At 41.6% G+C, this 13711-nt stretch overlaps 1 protein-coding gene across 2 annotated transcripts in view; it reads left to right on the top strand.

Annotated features, from left to right (window-relative positions):
* Window positions 1-13711, top strand: part of LOC146630288 (protein sidekick-1-like) — a 292332-nt gene that overhangs the window by 265469 nt on the left and 13152 nt on the right. For both annotated transcript variants that reach the window (XM_085355729.1, XM_085355728.1), the window contains 4 exons: window positions 6748-6949; window positions 10933-11036; window positions 11190-11260; window positions 12055-12190. In XM_085355729.1, coding sequence (XP_085211855.1) covers window positions 6748-6949; window positions 10933-11036; window positions 11190-11260; window positions 12055-12190 — 513 coding nt within the window. The remainder of the gene's footprint in view (window positions 1-6747; window positions 6950-10932; window positions 11037-11189; window positions 11261-12054; window positions 12191-13711) is intronic.

The following is a 13711-nucleotide window of genomic DNA, read 5'->3' as shown; positions in this document are numbered from 1 at the left end:
ATTTGCGCTTGTTTTTTGCTTTCACTTTGCAATCGCACGAACTGTGTATAGAGAGCGACAGCACTGATTGGTGACTGATGATAATTTGCGCACCAATTCCTCTGACATCGTCTTATTAATCGTTAGCTTACTATGCAAACATGACAAGTGAAATCTCCCGCAGCTTAAACATGTGAGAGGTTGATCGCGCAGAGAATCGCTGTGTGTGTGTGTATGTGTGTGTGTGTGTGTGTGTGTGTGTGTGTGTGTGTGTGTGTGTGTGTGTGTGTGTGTGTGTGTGTGTGTGTGTGTGTGTAAAAGCAGCAGGATATATATTTTAGTTCTGCTGAGCCAAATAAGACAGGTCAGGGTGAAGAAGACAGCTTCTATAATATTGTAAAGGAAACAAAACATTAATCAAAAAAATTGTTGAAAAACAAATTACAACATTGTATAAAAATTACAATCATCAACTCAAATACTTGGTTTGTAAAAACATAGAAACACTTGAATATCGTTTTGGATTTGTGACTGGGTATTGTTATTAGTTTCAGTACTGTGTAAGACTTTTGAGCAACCCCTCGTTCACTAATAATTTATTTTCAATGAGTCAGATTTTGTTGTAATTTTCTAAAGTGGGTTTATGCAACAGTTCTCCAAGTTCAAAGTTTTTCTTTGGACATTGGCCTCTTTCTTGCTCGTTTTCACACTAGTCCTTATACCTGACCATTTCCAAAGCAATGTTATTTTGTTTGTTAAGCCACCACACTGACTTGTAAATCATTCAAGGATAAAAAAAAAGGAGCCCAACTCAAGGGATGAACCAGTGTTGTGCCTACAAAGAACAGACGACCTAGCAAAGAACCCATTTTGAATTATGTCTTTGAGGACTTTGTTACCAGCAGGCTGTCTTAAAATATGTAATTTGTTCCATTTCCTTTAGCTGATTCTACCAAAAAAGCCAAACATAAATCACTTTGACAAACATAAAATAGTATTTTCATACCAACAAGTTGATTCACAAAGACTCAAAAACCTTGCACATTTGGTGTGCAAACTGGAGATAACTGAAAAAGTGGACAACAATAGAAGAGGTGGCAGGCCTAAAAAGTGTCTACATTAGATGAACAGTATCTGACAGTCACGTCCTTAGGAAATCAGAAAAAATCAAGCAAAGCCTTCGTATGCATACCGGTCCTCAGTTAATAGATATACTGTTCACTGAGGCGTCATCAAATACAGTGGGGCAAAAAAGTATTTAGTCAGCCACCGATTGTGCAAGTTCCCCCACCTAAAATGATGACAGAGGTCAGTAATTTGCACCAGAGGTACACTTCAACTGTGAGAGACAGAATGTGAAAAAAAAATCCATGAATCCACATGGTAGGATTTGTAAAGAATTTATTTGTAAATCAGGGTGGAAAATAAGTATTTGGTCAATAACAAAAATACAACTCAATACTTTGTAACATAACCTTTGTTGGCAATAACAGAGGTCAAACGTTTACTATAGGTCTTTACCAGGTTTGCACACACAGTAGCTGGTATTTTGGCCCATTCCTCCATGCAGATCTTCTCGAGAGCAGTGATGTTTTGGGGCTGTCGCCGAGCAACACGGACTTTCAACTCCCGCCACAGATTTTCTATGGGGTTGAGGTCTGGAGACTGGCTAGGCCACTCCAGGACTTTCAAATGCTTCTTACGGAGCCACTCCTTTGTTGCCCGGGCGGTGTGTTTTGGATCATTGTCATGTTGGAAGACTCAGCCTCGTTTCATCTTCAAAGTTCTCACTGATGGAAGGAGGTTGTGGCTCAAAATCTCACGATACATGGCCCCATTCATTCTGTCCTTAACACGGATCAGTCGTCCTGTCCCCTTGGCAGAAAAACAGCCCCATAGCATGATGTTTCCACCCCCATGCTTCACAGTAGGTATGGTGTTCTTGGGATGCAACTCAGTATTCTTCTTCCTCCAAACACGACGAGTTGAGTTTATACCAAAAAGTTCTACTTTGGTTTCATCTGACCACATGACATTCTCCCAATCCTCTGCTGTATCATCCATGTGCTCTCTGGCAAACTTCAGACGGGCCTGGACATGCACTGGCTTCAGCAGCGGAACACGTCTGGCACTGCGGGATTTGATTCCCTGCCGTTGTAGTGTGTTACTGATGGTGACCTTTGTTACTTTGGTCCCAGCTCTCTGCAGGTCATTCACCAGGTCCCCCCGTGTGGTTCTGGGATCTTTGCTCACCGTTCTCATGATCATTTTGACCCCACGGGATGAGATCTTGCGTGGAGCCCCAGATCGAGGGAGATTATCAGTGGTCTTGTATGTCTTCCATTTTCTGATGATTGCTCCCACAGTTGATTTTTTCACACCAAGCTGCTTTCCTATTGTAGATTCACTCTTCCCAGTCTGGTGCAGGTCTACAATACTTTTCCTGGTGTCCTTCGAAAGCTCTTTGGTCTTGGCCATGGCGGAGTTTGGAGTCTGACTGTTTGAGGCTGTGGACAGGTGTCTTTTATACAGATGATGAGTTCAAACAGGTGCCATTCATACAGGTAACGAGTGGGGGACAGAAAAGCTTCTTACAGAAGACGTTACAGGTCTGTGAGAGCCAGAGATTTTCCTTGTTTGAGGTGACCAAATACTTATTTTCCACCCTAATTTACGAATAAATTCTTTACAAATCCTACCATGTGAATTCATGGATTTTTTTTTCACATTCTGTCTCTCACAGTTGAAGTGTACCTCTGGTGCAAACTACTGACCTCTGTCATCATTTTAAGTGGGGGAACTTGCACAATCGGTGGCTGACTAAATACTTTTTTGCCCCACTGTACAGTGTCAGTGGACAGGTGGAGGTCAAGAAGCTACTCTGAAGGAGGGGAAATGGGGAAATTTAAATTTCTGATTCAGGTCTTCATGGATGCGCAAGCAGGAGATTAAGAGAGAGGTACAACAGCGATTGCCTCCACCGTGTTTTATGTGTTTTGACTGGAGACATTCGCTGTTGTACCTTTTGCTTAACCTCCTGCTTGCGCATTATAGTTTGTGGCTGTTTTCAGCCTGTTGTATTGAAGATCTTGTCAAAATTTATGAAATTATCAACACAAAAGTATCATCAGATTTTGATCCACCAAGTAATGCAGTCCGGAAAGCATCTGACTGCCTTCATTTTTCAGTATGACACAAAAAGACACAACAGAAGTTGTGGTCCAGAGCACAGACCTCAACATTATTGACGCAGTGTGAGATCATCATGACAGAGAAAAGAATAAACGGCAGCCAAACATCCAAAGAAGAGCTTTGAATGTCCTCCAAGAAGCCTGGAGAACTATTCCTGAAGACTACGTAAAGAAATGACAAGAAAGCTTGTCTTGGAGAGTTCAGACTGTGTTGAAGAATAAAGGTGCTCATACCAAATATTTATTTTCAAGCTCATTGAAACTGCACAAACTCAGTTTTTCATTAGATCATTGCATCTATTTTGCTTTTTCCAAGTATAAAGAACTGAGAGGGGGCTTGAGACTTTTGCACAGTACAGTAATTAAGAAAATGGAGAAGGAAAGATGTGGCAGATGGTGTTGAAGATCGAGCACTCCAGAGCTAATACGAGCTTTCTCCCGGAGTGAAATACAGTAAGTGATATTTCACTTAAAAAATGAAGTTGCAATGGTTCTGGTGTCTCTGTGGGCTAACGCATGAATAGGTTTGGTTGCGACGTAGCTCACTGACTTTGGTATATGTCATCCTTGATCTCTCTCTCTCTCTGTCTCTGCTGTTTTCTCTGTCAGCATAGCAGCACTGAGTAAGCAGTGAAATGCTACAGAAGCATTAAAATATGACAGTTAAGTGATTTTTTGTGGAAACCTGGAATCATTTTGTCAGATACTCTGTTCGCAGCCATCAGTTTGTGTGGTGCATTTTAATTGGATCAGATATCATAACATCCGCAGCGTCATTATCAGGATTTCTTGAGAATAGAGTTCAGTGGTTCTCTGTTCCACTTCAGTAGCATAATGCCCCATTCTTGCTGTGAGATAGACAGAATATCCTAATAGAGATTTCTTTCTGATGATATTGAAGAGACCAACTTAATCCCTAGAAAGAGAAAATTGGCTTTTTGGGTGAGCACGTGAACGTGTGTGTGGATGCATGCCTTAGGGAGAAACCGTTTTGGAAATATGTATCGTTGCTGATGTTTGTACCCAAAAGCGTGAGAGCTGAGAAGGTAACAGAGAACATAGCATATTCAGCTACCTTCAACCCCTTCATCTTTCCTTTTTCCTCTACTAAAAACTAGAGATGGACCGATCCGATATTAAGTATCGGTATCGGTCCGATACTGACGTAAATTACTGGATCTGATATCGGAGAGAAATAAAAAATGTAATCCGATCCATTAAATATCAAAAAAGCACCTCACAAAACTTGCGACATGGCGTAACTCAGCTCATAACCGTTGCACGTTGGAGCAGTGTGCTCACGTGATAGAGCAGCTGTGTGTATTTGTAGCCTCGCTACCAAACCAGCGTTTCATCTCCGAGGAAGTGATCCCAGAGGGAAGTAAAGCAAGTGTGTAAGTTCATCTCTGAATGTTTGTAAAGCATTCCCACGTTAAGCTTAACAACCAATATATGGAGCAACTGCCTCTCTCTCCCTCTCCTGTTGCTACTTCAATCATGAAACTGCTTAATGATCAGCTGATCGGCTTTTCTGTCGTGACTCCCGTTTCTCTTGTTTGTTTTTGGCCCACTTTGCACCAGAAAGAGGAAACCAGCGGCTGAACAACAGCAGCACATTTAACCTTGATAAGCTGTTGTTAGAATTTATTTAATATTACTTTCTACACCAGGATCTTTTTCTACTAGCTGACGGCTGGTAACTGTGCAGGGGCGGATCCAGCAAAGTTTAGCCAGGGGGGCCGATGGGGCATTAACAGGGAAAAGGGGGGCACAAAGACATACTTTTCTTCTTATTCTCATTTAAAATGTCTAGCTTTTAATAAATAATTATCTGAATCTTACACCCAAAGTTTTAATCTGATATAAAATGTATAGAAGTCCATTACTGTATATAGTAACTGTTAAGTCTAATATACCCTAGTAAGCTATAGTACTTTTTCCTTTGGGAAGGTACCATCTGTTTTTTTCTGTAACGCTGCCGATCTCCGACTGTATTCCCATGTGATGTCTTTGTTGTGTATGTGGGGGGGTCCTATTCCTCTGCGAGGCAACCTGCATATGGCCAATAAAGCATTCTTCCAATTCAATTCAATTTCAATTCAATTCATATCGGTATCGGCAGATATCCAAATTTATGATATCGGTATCGGACATAAAAAAGTGGTATCGTGCCATCTCTACTAAAAACCCAGTGTTTCCTCTCCTTCCCTCGTGTAGAAATAATATGCAAGTGCTGAAAGGTCCGAACTTGTTCTCGCAATTATGAGTTTATTATCAGAACATGATCTTAACTGTGGAGCAGAACAAAAGGGGAACAGACAGGGAGACACAGATGGTATCAGAAAGACAAAAGAGGGCAGAGAATAGTCACATTTTGAAGGGAGCGAAGAGCAGGGGGAGTGCGGGAAGAAGGAGACAAACAGATCAAATCAAATTATCAAATTACTTTTGATAAGGATGAATGAAGGAAGCCGAGCCTGCCTGGGTGTGTGGTTGTGTGTGCGTTTTGAGAAAATAAGTGCAGATTAATTAAACTTCAGAGAGAATCGATAATGCTTTTATTTCCAGACTTAATCGATAACCCGAAGCCCCTGAAATTAGACAGTTTTGCCCCCAGCCGTGTGTTGTTGTTTGTGTGCCTGCACAGGTACTGCTAAGACACAGATAAACACGCACGCACGCGCACACACACAAGCAATCTGTTGAGAAATGGTTTCTTTGATGCCGCAGTAGTTAGTTGTCTTGTTTCATTTAAACACGTGTTTGCATGGCAGCACTTTTTCACGCTGATGCACATGTTACATAAATGTGGGCTGCCCGTGCCTTGTGCAACAGAAATATTTGCAGCAGATTGTCCATTTTTATCTCCATTTGTCCTGCAAATATCCAGGCGTCTGAGTGACCTGCTGTGTGCAGCAGGCTTATTTCTTAAACATCATTTATACAAAAGACTAGTTCCCTGTAATCAAGGTAAAAGATCAAAGAAACCACATTTCCCTGCAGCTAGATGTCTGCCCAGAAAACTGATTTCATGGTGACTGTAAAGATGAGCATGACAAAGACAAAATCCATGTCTTAGCAGAGCAGATGAAAGAAAAGATCTTTACATTAAAGCTTTGCGCATGTTTACAGTACTCTCTGCAGTTACAATAGTTGAGGGCATGGTTGTAAAAGAAGAAGACAGGCAACTCTTTATTTTTATCACATTTTCTGATGCCCTACATAACCCGATTTCTCTTACTTACCTGGCTTCTTGTGTGCGTGTGTGTACTTATGTCACGGCCATACTGACTGCTTTTAAGATGTGGATCCTGACTGTGGTTTTCAGAGCTCTTAAGTGCTCTCTCTTCTTTCTTTTGGAGAAATTGTGTTCATCCCTCCAGCTGAGTTCTGGCCTAAGAAAGCGTTGGACTTGCTGCTGTGGAAATATTCGAAGCCTTTGCACATGGAGCTTCGTTTTTTTCATGCGCCTGCCTCCTCTTCAGTTCCACTGTTCTTATCTTTGTCACATCACTTGTTCCACCTTCTCTCTCATGTTATTATCTCGCCTCTTCAAACCTCCTATCCGTGTCTACAGAGCGTCCCCTCCCACCCAGGAAATTGTCCGTTCCTCAAGATGAGGTTGAATCTCGCCAACTCCGCATCCATTGGGTGACCGGTGGCTCAGCCTCCTCGCCGCTGAGGTACTTTACTCTGCAAATCAAGGAGCTGCCCAACGGCGACTGGAAAACCCACACAGCTGACATCCTGCATAACATGACCTCCTGGACTGTTGACAGGTACACGCACACATGCACATACGCACAGCTGCAGTGGTTGATACATCACCCTTTGAATTTGTGGCACTTCATATATAGACAGTTTAAAGTGCAATATTTTGTTTTTTTATTACACTTTTCACACCAAAAACTCAAAAGAAAAAGTGATTTTTCTAACAGTCTCTCACAACTGCAAATGTCAGCATGACTGGCTACTGGCCAAGTTGCAGTGTTTGTCACTGATCCGGAGAAAGTGACAGTCTGCGGCGACAAAAAATATCACGCTGGTGGCTGAATATTACATTGATCTCAAAGACAGGAATGACATGTTTAAGACAGCTTCTTTTTTTGGAGGGATACCAAAACCCATGTGTCACAACAGAATAGTCACAGGTGCCGTCGAGTCATTTTTCACAGCCACCCAGCAATAAGGAGAGTGGCACACTGCAGTACCAGCAGGCTGAGGTGGACAAACAGCAGGGTAACGTGTGAAAAAGGATTAAAATGAATATATCTAATAAGCCAGTAAAATATGCCTTCATGGGCTATTTCAGTCAGACTGAAAGTAAAGCAGCAGTATCAGTAAGAGTGAGTAAGATTATCTCAGGCTTAGAGAAAATGGCAATAAAAAATATAGATGGCTCTCTTTTGTTTGTTAGTTTTTTTTCCTTAGAGATCCCCAAATTCAAAATTGTTTTTAGCATGACACGCTGAACTTGAATTAATTAAAGCAATCTGTAGAAATCTTATGTTTATGCATCCTCGGGGGAGAGGAGTGGACAGAGAGAAGACGACGCTGTGAATTTAAAGCAAACAACGGAGAATTATAATAGAGACTGGAAAGTTTTATTTGTTTAGAAGCTGAAGTACAGAAAAGGTTGGTGGAGAATAAACATACACACATGCCACCAAACAAAAACACCAGGGAGAGCAGAGTAATCATAATTACTGCATAAACGGGGAGGATCTCAGTCACCTAATCACACAGGCGCAGCAGGAGCTGCTCTCTGTCTTTTTCTTACTCGCTCTGCCTCCGAGCTTTCATGTTTGCGTGCGCTTTTTGTCCCTTCTGTTCCTTTACAATTTTTCATCCCTCTTGCTGTCACCACCTCCTCTCCTCTCCCTCCATCCATCAACAGCCAATGCTTTCAAAAACCATCAGGCTTGTATTTTTTCTTCTACTCATCCTGTACAAGAGGGCTTCAGTCTTATTGCATGTCTTCCTTTTACATTCCCCTCTCTCAGTCCCTCTGTTCTCTACTCCCTCGTGATGGCAGCGGGTGAGAGCAGTCAGACCGGATTGTTACTCCAACTTCCTGATGGTCCGAGTAGTAGGACTATGATGGTGCTTTACCAGCATGTGGTGTCTGTGTGTGTGTGTGTTCGTGCCTGCTTCGTGGCTGTTTTTGTGTGCTCCTTCACGAGCTATCACAGGGCTATTTGAGATGCTGAAGAGCATTCGCTCCATGTGTCTGCGTCAGTCTTTTTCAACCTGCCTCAGGGAGAGTCTATCTGCCATGATGGCGGTCGCTGCTGTTGTTGTTTTCGAGCTCATTCTATCACTGAACGCTCTCATTAGAGCGCCGGATGGAGGAATTAGCTTACATCTCCACATGCTCACGCTCACACTCACTTCTTATCTATCCTTAATTGTTGTTTTCCACCAAGACATCTTGGGAACCAAAACATCGAAGTCCCCAGGCTGATGTGCAGACACACATATACAGTAAACACACACTTTCACACATTGTCCTTAACGTCCTCCCAGTGCTGTTAGCCCACCCTGTTTAAGCCTGGTGCCTTTGATGTTCTATTCCAATGATAACCACAGCCCCACAGGGCCTTTAGTTGTCCATCATTGGGCCCAGGCTCATAATTATACAACAAGAGACTGGAGCAGTTTTCCTGTCACCTGCTGGATTTCAGACTGGCCCTGTGCAATCTCCTGTGTCGAGGGAAAACCCTTGCAGGTAGACATGTGGGGAGTAGTGGAATTACTTTTAGTTAGTTATTATATTGAAAAGCCAAGAACACTTCTGCCTTCCACTTATCTTATTTGTTTTTCATTTTGTCTTTCTGTGCAGAGGAAAATTTGACAATTGTTATTCATCTCTGCCTTTCAAATTAGCATTCTATTAAATTACAATATCGCAGAGCATTTGTACCCGAACAGACACCGAAAGGAGTCACATTTTACAAGTCTTCTCATATTTTTCTTTATTTCCCAGTGAGCCACTTCTCAGCAGGAGAGCTGCTGGTACTCTGGCCAGCTTTCCTGCCATCAGCAGCAGCATCCTCGCCACTGTCACAAAAAGCAATAAGAGATTAAAGCACGAGCCTATTGCTAAGGGGAGTTATTGAGGCACAGTGCTCAGCAATGGTACATCTTTCAAGTAAACAGAAAAGCATGAGAGTTGGATTAAGAGTCGGTGCATCCACCGAGACATGTCAGAAGTTATCGCTGGCCACATTTGATCAATGCACATAAGGCAGGGCTCCTCCTGAGGAGGCTCCTCGCGGAGATATGTCACATTCAGCTTTGTACCGACATGTCCAGTTGTCTATTTACAGTTTTACACAAGAGGCTTTTTGTAGGAGTTTTTATAAAATTGTTTTTTCTGCAAAATAATGAGTACATTGCTGTGGTTTTATATTAAAAAAAAACCTGTTAGGTAACTGTGTCAGATGTAAATAAAAAACAGAATGCAGCTATTGCTTCTAAAATCTCATAAATCTGTATTTTATTTGTGTGGTACGGAAGAACATTGAAATCATATTGGATTTTTAAACATTTTACAATTTTGTGAAAAATCTCATTTTATGACAGCAACACATTTTAAAAGTTGGCATGGGGCAACAAAAGGCTAGAAAAGTAAGTAATTATAAAGAAACAGTTGGAGGAACATTTTGTAGCTAATTAGGTTGACTGGCAACAGGTCAGTAACATAATTGGGTATAAAAATGAGCATTTTAGAGAGGTGGAGTTTCTCCGAAATGAGAAAGATGGGCAGAGGTTAATCAGAAAACTGAAACACAGAAATCTGTGTGCAAGGGACAAGGCACAAAATCACTACTGGATGCCTGTGATCTTCAGGGCCTCAGGCAGCACTGCATTAAAAATGGGAATGATGCTATCATGGAAATCACTGCATGGGCTCGGGAACACTTCCAGAAATCATTGTCTGTGAACACAGTTCATAATGAATTGTCATTCACAATTGCAAATTAAAGCTCTATCATACAAATAAGAAACTATACGTGAACATGATCCAGAAATGCTGCTGTCTGTCTGGGCTAAAGACTTTCATCTAAAATTACTGAGAAAACGGGGAAGACTGTTCTGTGGCCGGATGAATTTAAATTTGAAAGAAATTTTGTAAACATGGGGCTGATGTCCTGAGCAATAAATCATATGGAAGTACCTTAGTTCCTTTGGAATTGTCAACTTGCACGTCTGGAAAAGTGAAAGGTATATCTAGATATCCAGAGATCTTTTTTAGGGATAGCCATGCATGTTTCTACAACACGATGCTAAACATGCCCACCTGCACTCAAGCCCTTTAACCAACTGCAAACATTTGGAGCATCCTGGCACGAAAAACACAAAAAGACTCAGGACTGCTGGGCAGCTAGAATCCTGTATCAGACAAGGATGCAACAACATTCGTCTCCCAAATGTCCAGCAGCTGGTCTCCTCACTTCCCAGACATTTACAGACTGTTGTTAAATGAAGAGGAGACGCTACACAGTGGTAAACATGGCCATGTACCAACTTTTTTGTTGCTGCCACCAAATTTAAAAACTTTTTTTTTTTAAATTACAGATTACTTTTTACACGGCATCCCAGCTTTATTGGAATTGGGATTGGAGAAATGCAATGAGATTTGCATTACCTCATCCCTTTGAAAAGATGTTGAATCTCGTATCGCTTGCTTTTCCTGCTAAAACTGGTCAAAATACATTTTTTTTAAATAATTCTTATATGTGTGTACTTGGATTTAAAGGCTGAAGCCCTTCACTTCTTACAAGTTTCGTATGGTTGCCACCAATGACGTAGGAGACAGCGTCCCCAGCAGAGAGACGGAGGCTGCCACCACTTTGCAGGACGGTGAGAAACTGGGATGCTGACACTGTATGGGAGAAAAGAAGTGGGAAGACGGTGCATTACGTGGATTTGAAAACATTATATGATGTAAGGGGATGGGCAGTGTGTCTGACTTTTCTTTTTCTTCTCCACACTCTCTCTGTGTTTTCTTTCCAGTGCCTAATGAGCCTCCAGTGATTCTCTCAGTGAAGCCGACAACTACTACCTCAGTGCTGGTGCACTGGAAGGTAAGTTCAGACTTCTGACACACCAACAATCCCTGATAAACACAGAGCCGCACAACAAAACATATGGTTCGGGTGCACGTTATTTACTTATTTTGAGGATAAAACCCCTTACAGCCTCTGTGTTAATTTGTACTGCATGTGTTTTATTTCTTGGGTGTAATTATTGTTATATATTGAAGCAGGAGAGGTCAGAGAGGAGAAAAGAAAGATTGGAAAAATGGCAGAAGGGCAAAGCAGGCACTAAGATGGACACACAGTCCTGAGATGGGGGAAATGTTTATCTCTTAATGAGTATATACCAGCAGGAGAGATGTTATAGGGCAGAAGAATCCCTCAGCTATCAGTAACATTCAACAACACAGGCAAAAAAAGAGGGGAAGATGGTAAATAGAGCCTGGCTACTTCACTCCTTGTCTTTCTTCCTCTTCTACTTGGAAATGTCTTCTCTCATCCTTGTGGCTTTACGTCAAAGCAGAAGGAGGCAATGAAAAAACAAAGTCACCAGCAATTTCATCATCCTTTACAAGAGTGCCAAACCTACTGAAGCATCACTTTCTCTGTGCAAGTTACAGCCAGACCAATCCAGCAGCCCCTTAAAGTGGACATGCTGATAAAATACTGCTCTGCCAGCCTGTCAGCGTCCTGTCTGTTGCTGTACTACACAAAGGAAATGAAAATAAGCACACACACAGAAAGTTCTCAGAAGCTTAGAAATCTCTTTTTGAGAAAGTAGCATTGTTTTTGTTGTTTGTTTGTTTTAACACGTGCTTGTGTGTGTGTCTGTATGTTTCCAGCGTCCCAGCGATGACAGCGTTAATGGAGTTTTGACTGGATACCGGCTCTATTATAGAGAGCTCCCGGCAAACGCTTCCACTCTCACAGAAGCAGAAGTCCAGACAACCAAAAACAACACAAGTGCCCTCATTACAAGTGAGTACTTCTGCTACTAAAGGAAACAACTGCTCTTTACCCTCCCGGTCATCAGACTGTCTGTTATCAGGCTGTTGCTGGAGGACGCCTCGCCGTGGGTTAAATTTTTTTTCTCTGCTGGTTAGGCAAACCAGTATTGCATTAAAACTACATTCTGAATCCTATTTAATTTATCCAGCAAGGATGCCAACATTGCCATCCTTTTATACACACCCACAATGTTCTATAACACTCTGCTGTCCAACTTCAGCATCTCAACCCAAACTACCGAACTAGCAGCCTCCGTTTGCAGCTTTTGATACGACGATGCTACCGTGATGATAATGGCATGTTTACCTTTTGCTGCGGAGATGGAGACAGGAAGGGGATGATTTGGTATGCAGTACAAGTCAAACTGTGGATGTGGTATGTGTTTTAACAATGAGGGTACTAGGAAGTAACAAAAACAGTTTTCTGACTAACAGCTATGGATTTTACAAACAGCCTTGACTGGAAGTCCTATTAGATATGGCTAATAGCAAGCTAATTAAGCTAATGTTAGGTCCATGTGTTGAAAATGTATTTGTCAGATTTGGCTTAATGTTTCCAGTTAACTCAGTTTTTAGCTCAAACCTTTTAAAGGGCTCTTAAATGTGGAGCTGATTGCTTCATGCTCTTCATGCCAAAGCTGCAGGTTTTTCTCTAAATCGTATAATCCCGCTGTGATTTGGATGTGTTGTATTTTTAAGATTACAGAACGGGTAATCTAGTGCTGTCTCGAAACACTAGTTCTGCTTGCTCAAGTATAAACTTCCCCAAATCCAACGAAAAGCAGGACAGAGCAACAAATACTATCTCAAACTTAGGACCTGGCAACTATAAAACTCTGTTCCTCTGACTTTTTAATTGCTGAGTATTGATCTGACTGCAGCCCCTTTTACATTGCTTCAACATGTGGAGATATAGAAAGCTTGCTGCATGCATTCATTAGATCATACATGGCTGGTTGAAGGTTTAATGCTTTGAAACTCTTGATTTTAGAAATTAAAGCGATTAACAGCTCCGGCTATTTGTAAAATCACAAAATAAGCCATAATGGAGAGGATTAAAAAGATCTTAATAATACTGGAATGCAAGGTTGGCATTCATTTTTAGTTTGAAAAGAATTTATTCAGATGCAAAAAGTATTAAAGAAAAGAAAATATGAGGAAAAAGTATTCTTTTCAGGCGTTTCATGCATCAGGGCTGAGATCTGGGATGAAACGTGTCACTGCAAGGACACATTGATCAAATGGCCGCCTTTGGACAGTTGTTTTTCTTACGAGGGTGTCCTTATTGCATTGTAACAAGGCAATAATAAAATATTATTATGCACTCTACAGCCCGAAGTGCTTTACGGTCGACTGATTATCTGTTTGACTAGATTGGCAGACGCACAATTGTCCCTCCACCCAAAGTCCGATGAGTCCGACGAGCACATCGAAGCATAAAAGTCTTTCAAACGTTTCCCTCTTAAATATGGGGATTTTATTGAATTGCATT

Source organism: Diplotaxodon limnothrissa, linkage group LG6 (assembly GCF_057381915.1).
Source record: "Diplotaxodon limnothrissa isolate DT_005_m linkage group LG6, D_limnothrissa_male_GT1.1, whole genome shotgun sequence".
Taxonomy (NCBI): Eukaryota; Metazoa; Chordata; class Actinopteri; order Cichliformes; family Cichlidae; genus Diplotaxodon; species Diplotaxodon limnothrissa.
This window is presented reverse-complemented; position numbering and strand designations above follow the sequence as displayed.